The sequence below is a fragment of the Myxine glutinosa genome, unplaced genomic scaffold (genome assembly GCF_964187855.1).
Source record: "Myxine glutinosa unplaced genomic scaffold, kmMyxGlut1.1 SCAFFOLD_3252, whole genome shotgun sequence".
NCBI lineage: Eukaryota > Metazoa > Chordata > Myxini > Myxiniformes > Myxinidae > Myxine > Myxine glutinosa.
The window spans coordinates 26,446-40,390 of NW_027619345.1; the positions used below are offsets into that span (position 1 = coordinate 26,446).

Consider the following 13,945-nt stretch of genomic DNA (forward strand, 5'->3'; position numbering starts at 1 on the left):
GCATTTTATCTTTGTTTAACTTTATTGTCGCTGTCCTTCTGTTGTATTTTAAGTGCGATGTCGTCTTTGTGACGCATGCAATTTTGTAAAACAGGTGCACAGTCAGGATGTAACTCCCCCTTCCGATGTAGGGCCATTTTGGCTTGCCTTCCAACCCTGAAATCCCAATGCCATTTTTTGATATTGAATGCTACAACAAATGTTTTTTTTCTCTCTCTGCTTGTTCGGCAGTGATTTTTGGTTTTAAAACTTTTGTTGATAATTGACCCATTTTGGAGTTGTGGGAAGGGGGGTAAAAAAGAAGTTGCACTTTGCATTTTCTGTTATCAAACCCTCGATTTTTTTATTATTATTTATTTCCCCCCATTAATATTTAGACTGCATGGAGTCAAACTTCACGCATACACCATGCACCATGTCATGCCTTAACCAACTACTCCACTCATAAACCGAACGCTGTACGCTGAGTCAACTGAAGGGTGGTGAAACAACGAACAGTGTGGAAGCAATTGTTCCTGGTGTGGAATTGCATATGCATGAGTCATTTTGTTTGTGGTGCAGTATGGAATTCGGTTTTTGTAAGCTTTTGAGATGTTTAAAAATGACTTCTGGGTTGTGGGAGGGGAGGGGTTGGGGGGGGGGGGGAGAAGAAGAAGGTTTAACTTTCAACGACTTGTACCGACTGATGAAAGGAGATGTGGGCGTGAGTGTGCAGGCCAAAGTGGGTTTATTTTGGCATTTTGAAACTGTGATTGGTTCGACTACGGCTTCATGTAGCAAATGTAAATCGTTCTTGTACAATTTAAAATCTTTTTTTCATTTTAATTTTAATTGTTTTTGGCCTTGAATCACCAGCAGCCATTTCTATTTATCCTTTCCCTCTTCCTAAAGTATGTTGTGAATGATTTGAAATTGTGCTTGGCATCGGATATGTTTCAAGGAGGAAAGTCTTCAGTTTGTGCACACAACAAAAACACTAACCTATTCTTAATGTTTTATTTCTTTCACAATATAATTTTATTTTTTAATTGAAAGAGCTGTTTCCGTTTGAGTGTTTTCAGTAGGTGCTCCCAAGCCTGTCTTCCAATTTGGAATCCTCTGTGGCGAAAATTGCTTTGCGCTTTGCGTGAACAGCTTGCAAGTGTAGAATTGTTGGACAAACGTTTTATTTTCTTCCATTGACCTTGCACCGCACATGCCAGTTCTGATTAAGACAAACAACTTGCAGGTGTGCAGGCTGTTGTTTGTATGAGATAGGAGAGACTAAGGCGCTTTCTTTCGACATCATTATCCCAATTTGATGCAACCTTCCCTGTATACATGTGGGTCCAATTCCGAAGGAAGTGTTTTGTGCCGAAGCTTTTGAGTATTTTTGCAATCTTTGAAAACAGTGGGGAAGGAGAGCTTTTGGTTGAAATGTGAGACCAGTTTGAACTGGCTGCTCCTGATTTGTCATGGAGTACTTTTCACTTTATTGTGTTATTTTTGTCTTTTATTTGTTTTTCTTTCTTTTCGTTTGCAGTAGAGGAGCTTTGTTGCCTTGTCCATCGACCCAGACTGTTACCGTGAAGGCCAATCGAGCCTTTTAAGATATCTCTCATTCTGATTTGATCCACTACCTACTCGCAGATTTTCACTGTTACTCCAGCGAGAGGATGGAAGAGTCTGGCGTGCGGGAATATGAATGGAGTTTGTTACATTTACCAGCGCTTTTATTGAGATTGTTTTGATTCAATCTCGCCCTCCCCGTTGGCGTTTTATCGAAACTCTGTAACTGAGCTGAGTAAAGCTCTCGTATTCTGCCTTCTCAATTTTAGGCAAATGCTGTTTCCTTGGTTTCGTTTCAAAATGTAGCTTTGGGGTGGTTCTCAAACTTCCCATGTAACTATCATTGGCTGGGAACTGTCATCAATAAAGTCTGTGATGGTTGCAACGATGCTCTTGTCCTGATTTTGCTTTGAATAGTTTGCCCAAAAAGAGGGGTTTTTTGGTTGTCTTGTGGAAAAAGTGGATTCATAAATTGCCATCACCTCTCTCTCTCCCTTGCACTCCCAAATTCTCTTCTTATCAAAAAGTCTTAATGTGGGTTTGTGAACATGTATGAAAGAGCAATACGATTGTGGTGAGGTGTGCAAGTAAAGCTTATGCTTTTTCTTACCTCCAACTAGGGGTGCATTACCATGGTATTACCTTTATCCACGTGCCTTCGAATTGACGTGTCTTAATTGAATCGGACACCGATTTCTATGAAGAAATCGTGATTTCAATCGTGACTCAACTCAAACATCATCTCTCTGCCAATAACTTGTATGAAACATTCCAATCCGGATTCCGCTCCAACCACAGTACTGAAACTGCTCTCCTCAAAATCACCAACGACCTTCTCCTCTCCTCTGACGCTGGCAACCTCAACATTCTCGTCCTCCTCGACCTCAGCGCTGCCTTTGACACCATCGATCACACTATCCTCCTCACCCGACTTGAATCCACCTTTAACGTCACCGGCACTGCCCTCTCTTGGATTAAATCATACCTCTCTGACAGATGCCAGTTCATCTCCATCAATAACTGCAAATCCCCCACTGCTCCCCTCCCCCAAGGTGTCCCCCAAGGTTCAGTTCTTGGCCCCCTCCTCTTCATCCTTTACCTGTCCCCGCTCGGTCACTTAATCCGCCGTCATGGTCTCCAATTCCACTGCTTCGCCGATGACATCCAGCTTTTCATCTCCACCAAGTCCGTCTCCACCGACACCCACTCTATCCTGACAAACTGCATCACTGAAATAAAATCCTGGCTTCAAATCAACTTCCTCAAGCTTAACTGTGATAAATCTGAAATAATCATCATTGGCCCAAAAACGCTCACAAAATCCACCCATAACTTTGCCCTCAACATCGACGGTATCCCAGTATCCACCTCCCCTCACATCCGGAATCTTGGCGTCATCTTTGACCAAACCCTTTCCTTCGACAAATACACTAAACAGATCACAAAGTCAGCCTTCTTTCACCTGAAAAACATTGCCCGTCTCCGCTCATCCCTCTCCTCCACGGCTGCAGAAACCTTCATCCACGCCTTCATCACCTCCCGTCTGGACTACTGCAATAGCCTCCTCTATGGTTCACCCTCAATAATCACCAATAAACTCCAATACATTCAGAACTCCGCTGCCCGTCTACTCACTCATTCCCGGACCCGTGACCACATCACCCCCGTCCTTTACAAGCTTCACTGGCTCCCCATCCCCCAGAGAATCCAGTACAAAATCCTCCTCTTGACATACAAAGCCCTCCATAACCTGGCCCCATCCTACCTGGCTGACCTCCTCTCCAGACACACTCCCACCCGCAACCTCCGCTCTGCTGGTACCAACCTCCTGACCCCCTCCATCCGGACCAAATTCAGATCCTGGGGGGACAGGGCCTTCTCCATCGCTGCTCCCACCCTCTGGAACTCACTACCTCACACCATCAGAGACTCCTCCTCACTCACCACATTCAAAACATCACTAAAGACCCACCTGTTCAACGCTGCATTCAACATTCAACCCACAGCATTTAACCCCTGACTATCTCTTCTCCTTCTCCCTCCTTTTGCTTTAAATATTTCCCTATTGATTCTTGTCTTGTCTTTTTGATTCTTGTCTTATATATATGCCGTATATCGCTGCTGTTTGTTTTCTTGATTCTTGTCTTTTTGCAATTGTTGTTTTCATGTATTGTTATGCATTATGTTTTCCACTCTGTCAAAGCGCCTTTGGGCTTCTGGAAAAGCGCTATACAAAATAAATGAATTATTATTATTATTATTATTTAAATTTTGCACAGCGAGCGTCGGTCATGGTGTTATGGTTAGCCGCGGAGCTCACGAATATAAATGTTTGTGACATTGCACTCCTTTTGCTTATTGGAAAGCATTTCCCGTCATTCAATATTAATACTTGGGTTACAAAAATTCCAAGGTATAGACGTGCCTTCGAATTGACGTGTCTTAATTGAATCGGACGCGATATCCGTGACCAAATCGTGTTTTATATTTTGCACAGCGAGCGTCGGCCATGGTGTTATGGTTAGCCGCGGCGCTCACAATAAGCAATGTTTGTGAGATTGCACTCCTTTTGCTTATTGGAAAGCATTTCCCATCATTCAGTATTAATACTCGGGTTACAAAAATTCCAATGTATAGACGTGCGTTCGAATGACGTGTCTTAATTGAATCGGACGCGATTTCCGTGACCAAATCGTGATTAAAATTTTGCACAGCGAGCGTCGGCCATGGTGTTATGGTTAGCCGCGGAGGTCACTACTAGGAATGTTTGTGAGATTGCACTCCTTTTGCTTATTGGAAAGCATTTCCCATCATTCAGTATTAATACTCGGGTTACAAAAATTCCAAGGTATTGACGCGCCATTGGATTGAAGAAAGGAAAAAGCATTCTTGCCCCCCACCCCTCTTGAACAGACGCGCTGAAGAGAAACGAAGGCGAACCAGACACATCTGCGCCCCCGGCAGTACGTTGTCGGTCCACGTTTGGCTTCGGATTACGGACTCCAGCAAGGCGATGTCTTTGGCTTTCGTGAACCAGCGGCAGCGAGGAAAGGCGGAGGTGAATCAGGGAATCATCCAGAAGGTAAGCTCAAGCTGAGGGGGCCCTGCAGACTCAAATTAAGGCGCCTTTTCTTTAGGGTCCCATTTCCCACTCCGATTCTCGACTCTTCCCATAAATCTTGGGTGGTGACGAACTCTGGTCGAGGGCGGTCCGCACCTAGGCCTGAGGCGGGTCTGTCGAACCCGTTATAGACCTGCTGTAAGATTTGGCGCGACAAGGGTGATTAAAAACATTTTGTTTTTTATAAAGAGGATTTTAAAAACCAAATTCTGAAGAACATCTCACGTCACGTGCTTGTATTATATGCTGTACGTATGAAACGGCTCCCTGTTTCAAATTTGAATTCATTTCGGGCGTCATCGATGGCCGGATATGTAATTGAACGGTAAGATGAGGTTGTTGTGTGTTTCGACGGTTAAAATAACGTAAAACAAGCTCCTGGGAGGCCACCACGATCTTAGGCTGAAAAACCGTGCGTTTCGTCAGTGACGAAGGCACAGATGACGTCACATTGCCTTCCTCCCTATGGTGTGTACGTGTGTACAAGAAGTTGTTAAACGTCATTCTGTCCGTAAGAATTCATTTCGTGCAAAATGAATGCCTGCTGAACCTTTTTTTAAAATTTTGTTTTTCAGATGCTGGATGAGAATAACCAACTGATCCAGTGCATCATGGAATATCAGAGTCGTGGAAAGGCCTCGGAATGTGCCCAGTACGTGCTTTACTCCCATATTGTACACGACACACCCAAGGCTTGGAGCGTCGCTGACTCTCATTAAGTTTGGCACGGAATGCTGTTGGTGTGGAGAGCCGATGCAAAATTTCCCATCCGAAGGACGCGTGGTTTGAAACATGTCTCGCTCCGAATCAAGAGTTGGGTCATTTTGATCAGATTTGTCGTACTTTACTATGTATGACTCGTGCTTTCGGTGTCTTTTTGAAACTGAACATTTAGCTATTTCTTTAGACATGGAGGTGTATTCCAGGTGGTTAATTAAAATAGCCTTGGATGTAAAACTTGTAACCTGTCTCTGTTTGCATGCTTGTAGTCGTCACAGCAATAAGCTGTCTGCCAACGAAACCTCTCGAGTTCCGCAACTGCAACCTAGCGTCGACTCACCGGAGGAGGTGAAGAAGAAGAACCCTTGTAGTTGTAGTAAAGATCCAGTTTGATGTCAGCATAACAGTGAAGCTATCCTGATGTATTGAATTGATGTGTTATGGTACAGGCATGATGGGCCAAATGGCCTACAACTACTGCATTAAGGTTCCTCGTATATCCTGCTTTGACAGCTTCTCGAGGATGCAACCAAAGCATACCTAGCACTGGTGATAGTTATTCAAGTCAAGTAATGAGTAAGATGTTAGCTGAGTCACTTGCTTGTTATCCGAGGAGGTAGAATATGTTCTTGGATTCAGATGGAGGCTACAGCTTCAGGCCTTGATTTGAGGTATTGACATAGGAAGAATCTGAGGTTCAGCCTTTCATCAAAAGTGCCCTTTCCTTCCAGCATTCTTGAGATATTCAATATGCAAGCTTGGAATTATTTTTGCAGGTGTCTAAGGTTCTGTGGCTGGCCTGTTCACATATTGCGTATTTTAGGGACAAATCAACACAGAAGATGTGGGATCCAAGCAGGAAAAGCCATCGATACAGATGGAAATTCCAACCAGGCCAATCCAAATTTTGTTTTTGAACTGTTCAGCATTAATTTGATCATCCTGCCTCTTTCCAATCTCCCTTTGCATCTCCAATTGGGAATTTCGCGTTCCTGTACGGTTGAGCCATTTGTAGATCCGACAAGCCCCAAAACTGCAAGCCAAGTATGCATCGAACGTCACTTGCCCGAATGGTAGAAAAAAAAGATGCCATGTTTTCTCCAATGACCACAAGAAGAGTTGCCGATAAACTCGATGAAATGATGTTTCTTGTGAAGTAAAGTGAGAGAGTAATCCTGCTCCAATTGTGAGTCCCGCTCCAATTGTGAGTCCCGCTCCAATTGTGAGTCCCGCTCCAATTGTGAGTCCCGCTCCAATTGTGAGTCCCGCTCCAATTGTGAGTCCCGCTCCAATTGTGAGTCCCGCTCCAATTGTGAGTCCCGCTCCAATTGTGAGTCCCGCTCCAATTGTGAGTGAGTCCCGCTCCAATTGTGAGTGAGTCCCGCTCCAATTGTGAGTGAGTCCCGCTCCAATTGTGAGTGAGTCCCGCTCCAATTGTGAGTGAGTCCCGCTCCAATTGTGAGTGAGTCCCGCTCCAATTGTGAGTGAGTCCCGCTCCAATTGTGAGTGAGTCCCGCTCCAAATGTGAGTCCCGCTCTGCTTCCTGTAGTGCTAAACACGCTCTTTATCAACTTTTAGTTGATAAAATACGTTATTTTCCACTGACACCGACCAATGCTGGCCTTTACATGGACTAGCATTCCTTTCTTGTAAAGTGGATGGCAACTATCTTGATACGACCATTATTCACTCAGAAAGCTGAAGTTGGGATTTGAAATGTTTCTATGGAAGGTATATCGGAATGGTCTACCGGAACACAAGGGTCAGTGTTTCATTGCCCGAGCATATCTTCAGTGTCCTTCGATGCTCTGCGATGTTAAGCGTGACTCCCGTGATATTTCTATTGGATGTTGAGGATGGACCAGCCATCTTCACACTATGTCAAAGTTTGGAGGGCTTATGGAAAAATCGGGAAAAATCTCACGTCAGAATTGATGACATTGCCCATATCGAGGGTGATGAAATGAGCATAAGGTGAACAGGTAAACTGTGCGAACGCCTTGCATTTGCTGGTCATTATTTCCGATGAAGGTTTTTTTTTTGTTTTAAAGTTGTGGCCAATTTGCAGTTTAAAAACAAACAATTGTTTTATGTTTTGTCTGAAGAAGAGCCTTTTCTGTTTGAAAATGTGGATGTTTCATACCTATTCACACAAGGTACCAGCAGATTCTGCACCGAAACCTTGTGTACCTGGCGACCATCGCAGACTCGAACCAGAGCACACACATACCGGCCGATACCGTGAGTTGGTGGAAATAACTTAGGTTACCGTTTGCATCCCATGTCTTTGATTGTGAGTGAGTATGCATCGAACGTCACTACACCTGCACTTCTCATTTTGAGACTCTGCTTTTCTATTGGCCTTTACCTCGTGTTCATATGTTGAAGGCAGCAGGAAGTTGGGGTGTGAAGAGAATGACAGAGATCTGTAATCTGGTGGTGAAAGAAGGCCGCATTCCAGTGGTTTGGGAACTGAGTACCCTCGTCCCTCTATACAAGGGGAAAGGTGACCCTCTGGAGTGTGGCTCGTACCGAGCGATAAAGTTATTGGAGCATGGGATGAAGGTATTGGAAAGGGTGTTGGAGAGGAGGATAAGGAAGAAAGTGAAGATCGACGAAATGCAGTTTGGATTTATGCCAGGAAGAGGAACGACAGACGCGCTTTTCATTGTGAGGCAGTTGCAGGAGAAGTACATGGAGAAGAGGAAGAAGTTGTTTCTTGGGTTTGTTGATCTGGAGAAAGCATTCGATCGGGTTCCACGCAAAGTATTGACATGGGCATTGAGGAAGTTAGGAGTGGAAGAATGGTTGATCAGAGTAGTGATGGCAATGTATAAAAGAGCACGCACAGCTGTAAGGACGAAGGACGGGAACAGTGGTGAGTTTGAGGTGAAGGTGGGAGTGCATCAGGGGTCGGTACTAAGTCCACTACTATTTGTAGCTGTGATGGAGGTGCTGGCTCAGAATGTAAAGGAGGGTTTACCGTGGGAGTTGTTGTATGCAGATGATCTGGTGTTGATTGCGGAAAGTATGGATGGACTGAAGGAAAAGATGAACAAGTGGAAGGAATGTATGGAGACAAAAGGTCTGAAGGTGAATATCGGAAAGACTAAGGTGATGGCAAGTGGTAAAGCATGTGGTGAGGTGGAAAGAACTCGGAAGTGGCCCTGTGCTGTGTGTAGGAAGGGTGTCGGAGTGAACTCCATTCAATGTACAATGTGCGCTGAGTGGGTTCATCAAAAATGTCGTGGTCTGAGAGGGTCATTAACCAGTGTGGCAGCTACATTCAAATGTAAGGTGTGCACAGAGGGAGCTGCAGATGGCGGAAATGTTGAGTTGGATCTTGGAGACGGCGTGAAGCTGGAAGGTGTGAAAACATTTTGCTACCTCGGAGACATGCTGAATGGAGAAGGTGGATCAGACTCGGCAACGGTTGCTCGAGTGAGATGTGCATGGAAGAAGTTTCGGGAACTGAGTGGTGTGCTGATGATGAGGGGAGTGTCGTTGAAGCTGAAGGGAAAGGTGTATGCTGCATGTGTGAGAAGTGTTATGATTTATGGGAGCGAGACATGGGTAATGAACGTAGAGCAGCAACGAAGGTTGGAAAGGGTGGAAATGCGAATGGTTCGACGGATGTGCGGAGTATCGTTGATAGAGAGGAAGACAAATGATGAATTGCGAAAGATGATGGGAATAGAGCCTGTGATTGATGCTGTGAAGAGGAACAGGTTGAGATGGTTTGGTCATGTGTTGAGGAAGGATGAAAGTGACTGGTTGAGAAGAGTGATGGAAATGAATGTAGAAGGACGTAGAGGACGGGGAAGACCGAGAAAGACTTGGCTAAAGATGGTGGAAGAGGAAATGCGGGCAAGGGAGTTAACAAGGAGAGATTCAGAAAATAGGGTAAGATGGAGAAGATTGTCATGGGGACTGCAAGGCTAACCCCCGCTCTCGTCGGGAAAATGGCCTTTAAAATGCATGTTGTTGTTTACCTCGTGTTCATAAGTGGGTGGTAATGCTCTGAACTTTATTCCGTTTCTTTGGCCTAGGCTGTTGGCCCGGATGGAGCTCGAGGGCCTATGCCTACTGGCAATATGGCACGGGTTCCTCACGCAGGTAGATTGCACTTTGGGTAGGATGGATGTTCATAAATTATTTGGTTTATTTCCATGCTTGAAAGCTTGTACGATTCAAGATCTAATGAAGGAGCTTGTGGGTGATGCATGTTAAGAAATACACTCGGACCAATTTCCCGACAGGTTATGTACAGCATCCTGCTGGACAGCCACCTCCCTCCTTCCAGCATCCACAGGCCATGTCGACGGGGCCAGTTGGCCACAGTGCAAGTAACCAAGGCAACATGCTTATTGGGAATCACGGTGGACATGGAAACCAGCCTGTGGGGCCACAGGCAGACGGCATGGCAGCACCGATGATCGCATACAACCAAGGTGGGCAACATGGTAGGTTTTTCGTTAAGAGAGCAGGAAGTAACCAGTGAGTGCTCATTAAGGTGTAGATGTTGATGTTGTTATTGTTGTTTGTATGCATGACTGTACACATGTGTCCAGGGAAGGGCGGCTATGGACCAGGTGGGTTTCCCGGACATAGTATGACTTCACAGCACTTCGTCCCTCATGGATATGGTAGGTCTGTCTAACAAGTCGCCCTTTGTCCTTGTTGTTACCAGTAGGCAGAACTTTAAGTACTAAACCCATTTCCATGCAAATACATTGTCAATATTTCGTTTTGTGGAAGCTGGTCTGACACCGATTGTGTTTATTTCAGGTATGCTCGTGATGATTTTCATTGTTCAATGTGATTTGGGATCTTGTTTGACTTTTGCTGCTTTGTCCTCCCTGTGTGCCAGGTGGTTCTCAGCAGCCTGGAGGTTATCATTATAGCAGTTACCCCCAGGGAAACCCACAGGCCCCTGGCTACCCTCAAGGCAATTCCCAGCCTGGTAGCTTCCCCCAAGGCAGCGGACAGATGGGTGGGTACCCTCAGGGTAACCCACAGGGTGAGGGCTATGGGCAGGGGACACCACCGATGGGTACATATCCCCAAGGAAATATGCAAACACCAGGCTATGGGCAAGGTGGAGCGCCACCACCAGGATTCACCCAAAACTCTGGCTACCCCCAAAGTAATTCTCAGGGTCACATGTACACTCAGGGTGCTGGTTTTGCTCAAGGCTCGGGCTATTCTCAGGGCAACCCCCAGACGGTAAATTACCCTCAGGGTAACCCACAAGCAGCAAACTACCCTCAAAGCAACTCCCAGGCAACGAGTTATGTACAGGGTGGGAGCAGTGGGCAAAGTGGTGCTTATCCAAGTGGAAATCCTCAGCAAGGGGCTTATGGAACATATGCTCCTTCGGCGGCGGCACCACAACCACCACCTGTCAGTGTTGCAAGCAACCAAGAACAGCCGATGAATTACGCTTATGAACAGGTAAAGTTGGATGAGGGATTTGTTTGACGATCGAATCAGTGATTGATAGGTCATTCTACTTTAATTTGAAACTGTTTTATTAAATTACCAACTTTTTTTTTTCCCCCACCCATTCCTTCCCCAGGGGCAGTTTGGGATGCAGTAAAGTGGAGGGCAGGCTCTATTTTCCCCTCACCCCCCTCCTCCCCTCACCACTCCTTCCCCAATCCACTCCAATATATTTTGTTACATTAACTCTCCATATACTTTTAAACAACAAAAAACCATTTTTCACATTGCAGATAAAAAGGGAAGACTCGTTTGTGTAGGGTGCATGAAAATAGAGGTGCTAGATCCAATTTTTCATCTGGTGTTGTAGCACACGACATTTCCTTTGAAACCGTCTCACAGCCTGACATGACCCTCTGTCGGCGTAACGTGTAGAGTCCAGTTATACGATGGACCAAAGTTCCACAATAAGGCTGTTCTCTCCTTCCTTGGCACACCGGCTGGGTTTGCAGGTCCGGTGGCCGGGGAAGGTTCCGCCTCTGTCGCTGTGCGACAACACGCCATTAGGGCCAGTGGGGTCCCGAGTGGGGAGCAGTGTGCATGCCGAGCGGGGACTGTCTGGGTATGCAGCTCAGTAATACACGGTTTCAGTGGAAACCATACAATATGAGTTTTGTGTTTTTGTCATTGTGGGTACGCCGATTCTCTTTTGCACTATGTTGCTTGTGTGGATTTTTATTGCTGCACTAAGTAAAGCTGGTGTGTTCTGCAGTTTGAATTTGTTCACTCTTTTTTTTTTTTTTTTTTTTTTTTTGTATACTGAATCGAGGCTCGTGAAAGAGCTGACATTTACTTCACAAACAAATCAACCAGACAAACAAAATATATAAAAAGAGGGAGCGGAAGACAAGATGGGGAGAGAAGGGAGAGCACACAACATTTGAGAGCAGGGAGATGTGTGGGAGGGAGAGGGCTTGGGGGGAGGAGGTGTGGGAAGGGGGGGGGGGGGTGGGAGAAGTATAAAACACCAAGGACTTCCAGGACAGAAGTTGGTATTTCAAAAAAGTGGAATTGGGGTGAAATTAGCGGGGGTAGAAAAGATCAAGGTTTTGGATGGGGGAAGATAAGAGATGGTGGTGAACAGCTGTTTTAAAGACCTGGAGGGCGGAGTGGGATTGAAGAGAGTGAGGGAGTTTGTTCCAGAGGCGGGAGAAAAGAGGAATGAAGGAGTGAAGGTGAGCAGAGAGTCTTGATTTTGGCAGTTTAACCATAAGAGGGTTGCAGGCAGATCTTGTCCGACCTGTAGGAATATTTGTGGGACAGAGCCCAGAGAGAGCTGGGGGGGGGGGGGGGGGGGGAAGGCCAGAGAGGAGTCGGTAGAAGACGGAAAGACCACCAACCTGCCTGCGGTGAGTGAGTGAGAGGCCCTTGGAGTTAGCTTCATCGCGGGAGATTCCAATGATTCTGAACGCTTTGGTTTCAACAGCGTGAAGACTAGCTAGGTGTGAGGCAGGAGCACCAGCCCAGAGGGGAGAGCAGTATTCCATTGAGCTGTGGATGAAAGCCTTGTATGTGGTGAGGAGCTCAGGTGTGCCAAGGAAGGACTTCGCACGACGGAGGATGCCCAGTCGGCGACTGGCTTTGGAGGCCAGATTTGAAATGTGGTTTTCCCAGGAAAACATGACATGACATTTCTCTTACATGACGGGGAACCACCTCCCTCGCCCTTTTCTTACCAAGTGTCCATAAAGTGCTTGTGCAGCTTTGAACTTTTCTAACTCTTGATATATACATGATGGAAACAAACTATAAGTGATGTGTGAAAGCAGAATTCATAGTTTTGTTTATGATAATGTTGTTATTTTTGTTAAATCCACAATTCCCCTAGGTTTTTTGATGAGTTGACATTTTCTGATTAGGCAACTTTTACATCTGTGGTCAAGTCGACCACCACTGCCTGGTGGTGGCTTAATGGTTAAGGTGGCTGGCTTGAGATCTTGGAGTCTTTAGTTCAAGCCCCTGTCGTGCAGTTAAAATAACACCAGGTGGGTTGACTCAGCCTGTCAACCCCTCTGATGTCGGCATAATGAGCGCACTCGCTTGCTGGTAACAAGGCATCAGAGGCACAGCCGTGCTTCCAGAAAATGATGCAGCTAAGCATCCACAGGCTGCATATGAAACGACAATAACCACCACAATTACCACACTTAAGAGACAGAAAAACCTCAGTCTGGCAACATTAAAGAGACTCGCCAACAATCAATGTCTGGTGCTGTCTCAGTCACACATTATTGGCCCTTCCTTCCTTTTTTTTTTATTCATTCATTTAGTACTTAAGCCCAAACCCTGGTGTTGGGCTAGCGGCTAGGGTGCCAGCTTAGGATCCCAGGATCCTGGGTTCGAATCCCGGTCGATCGCTGAATTAACGCCAGGGGGGTTGACTCAGCCTGTCATCCTTCTGAGGTCGGCTAATTGAGTACCAGTTCACTGGTAATTCCCTGCTTGTCATAAAAGGCGACTAACAGGGTTGGCGGCAGGAAGGGCATCCGGCCGTAAAACATTGCTTCAAAAAGGGGACCAAAAAACAACAACCATGCTCCCCGAAAAAGGCCAACCCCCGCTTTGCGGGGAAAAATGGCCTCTAAGTGTGGTTATTATTTTTATTTTATTCAGTACATCGCTCCTTTCCTCTTCCATCTCCAGACGCTGCATGACGTCAACGCCGGACACCGAAGGGGGAGTACTCAGTCAGTTGGACGTCATCCTGGCGATGACGCGCACTGAAAGGGAGTAGTCAGTTTTCACTCCGTTTTCTTGTTTTCTTGCTTGTTTGCTTGTCCGGGCGATATCTCGGCCATCTTTTGAGCTCCGAAGCTGAAATTTCAGTACAATAGAGAGCACATGCTTTGGCAAAAACTATTCTTTGTTTTTTGATTCATCAATTATTTATTTATTTATTACCTATTAATTAAGCACATATTTATTTTCTTTCTCATCTTGGCGATATTTCAGGCACATTCTGAGCTTGGAAGCTGATATTTGGACAACAATGACCGTGATTTGACTGTAAGGGATATTTTTGATTTATTTATTAATGAATTAATCGATTGATTA

General features: G+C 45.6%; 1 protein-coding gene across 2 annotated transcripts; it reads left to right on the plus strand.

Annotated features, from left to right (window-relative positions):
• The first annotated feature begins 4,218 nt into the window (after positions 1-4,218).
• Positions 4,219-11,602, plus strand: LOC144889376 (uncharacterized). 2 transcript variants are annotated; one of them, XM_078769587.1, is made up of 9 exons: positions 4,219-4,317; positions 4,462-4,630; positions 5,245-5,321; positions 7,546-7,630; positions 9,439-9,505; positions 9,649-9,852; positions 9,961-10,035; positions 10,260-10,843; positions 10,968-11,602. In XM_078769587.1, exons 2-9 carry the CDS (start codon positions 4,562-4,564, stop codon positions 10,986-10,988), a joined length of 1,182 nt encoding a protein of 393 aa, XP_078625713.1. In that variant the 5' UTR covers positions 4,219-4,317; positions 4,462-4,561; the 3' UTR covers positions 10,989-11,602. The 2 variants fall into 2 exon arrangements, with proteins under 2 accessions (XP_078625713.1, XP_078625714.1); XM_078769588.1 differs by lacking the exon at positions 4,219-4,317 and having other exon boundaries at positions 4,419-4,630; positions 9,649-9,840.
• Positions 11,603-13,945: the final 2,343 nt, after the last annotated feature.

Coding starts and splice junctions, on each gene's coding strand:
- LOC144889376 (XM_078769587.1), top strand. CDS start 4,562: ATGTCTTTGGCTTTCGTGAACCAGCGGCAGCGAGGAAAGGCGGAGGTG. Junction 9,506..9,648: donor GGCACGGGTTCCTCACGCAG/GTAGATTGCACT, acceptor ATTTCCCGACAG/GTTATGTACAGCATCCTGCT. Junction 9,853..9,960: donor CAACCAAGGTGGGCAACATG/GTAGGTTTTTCG, acceptor ACATGTGTCCAG/GGAAGGGCGGCTATGGACCA.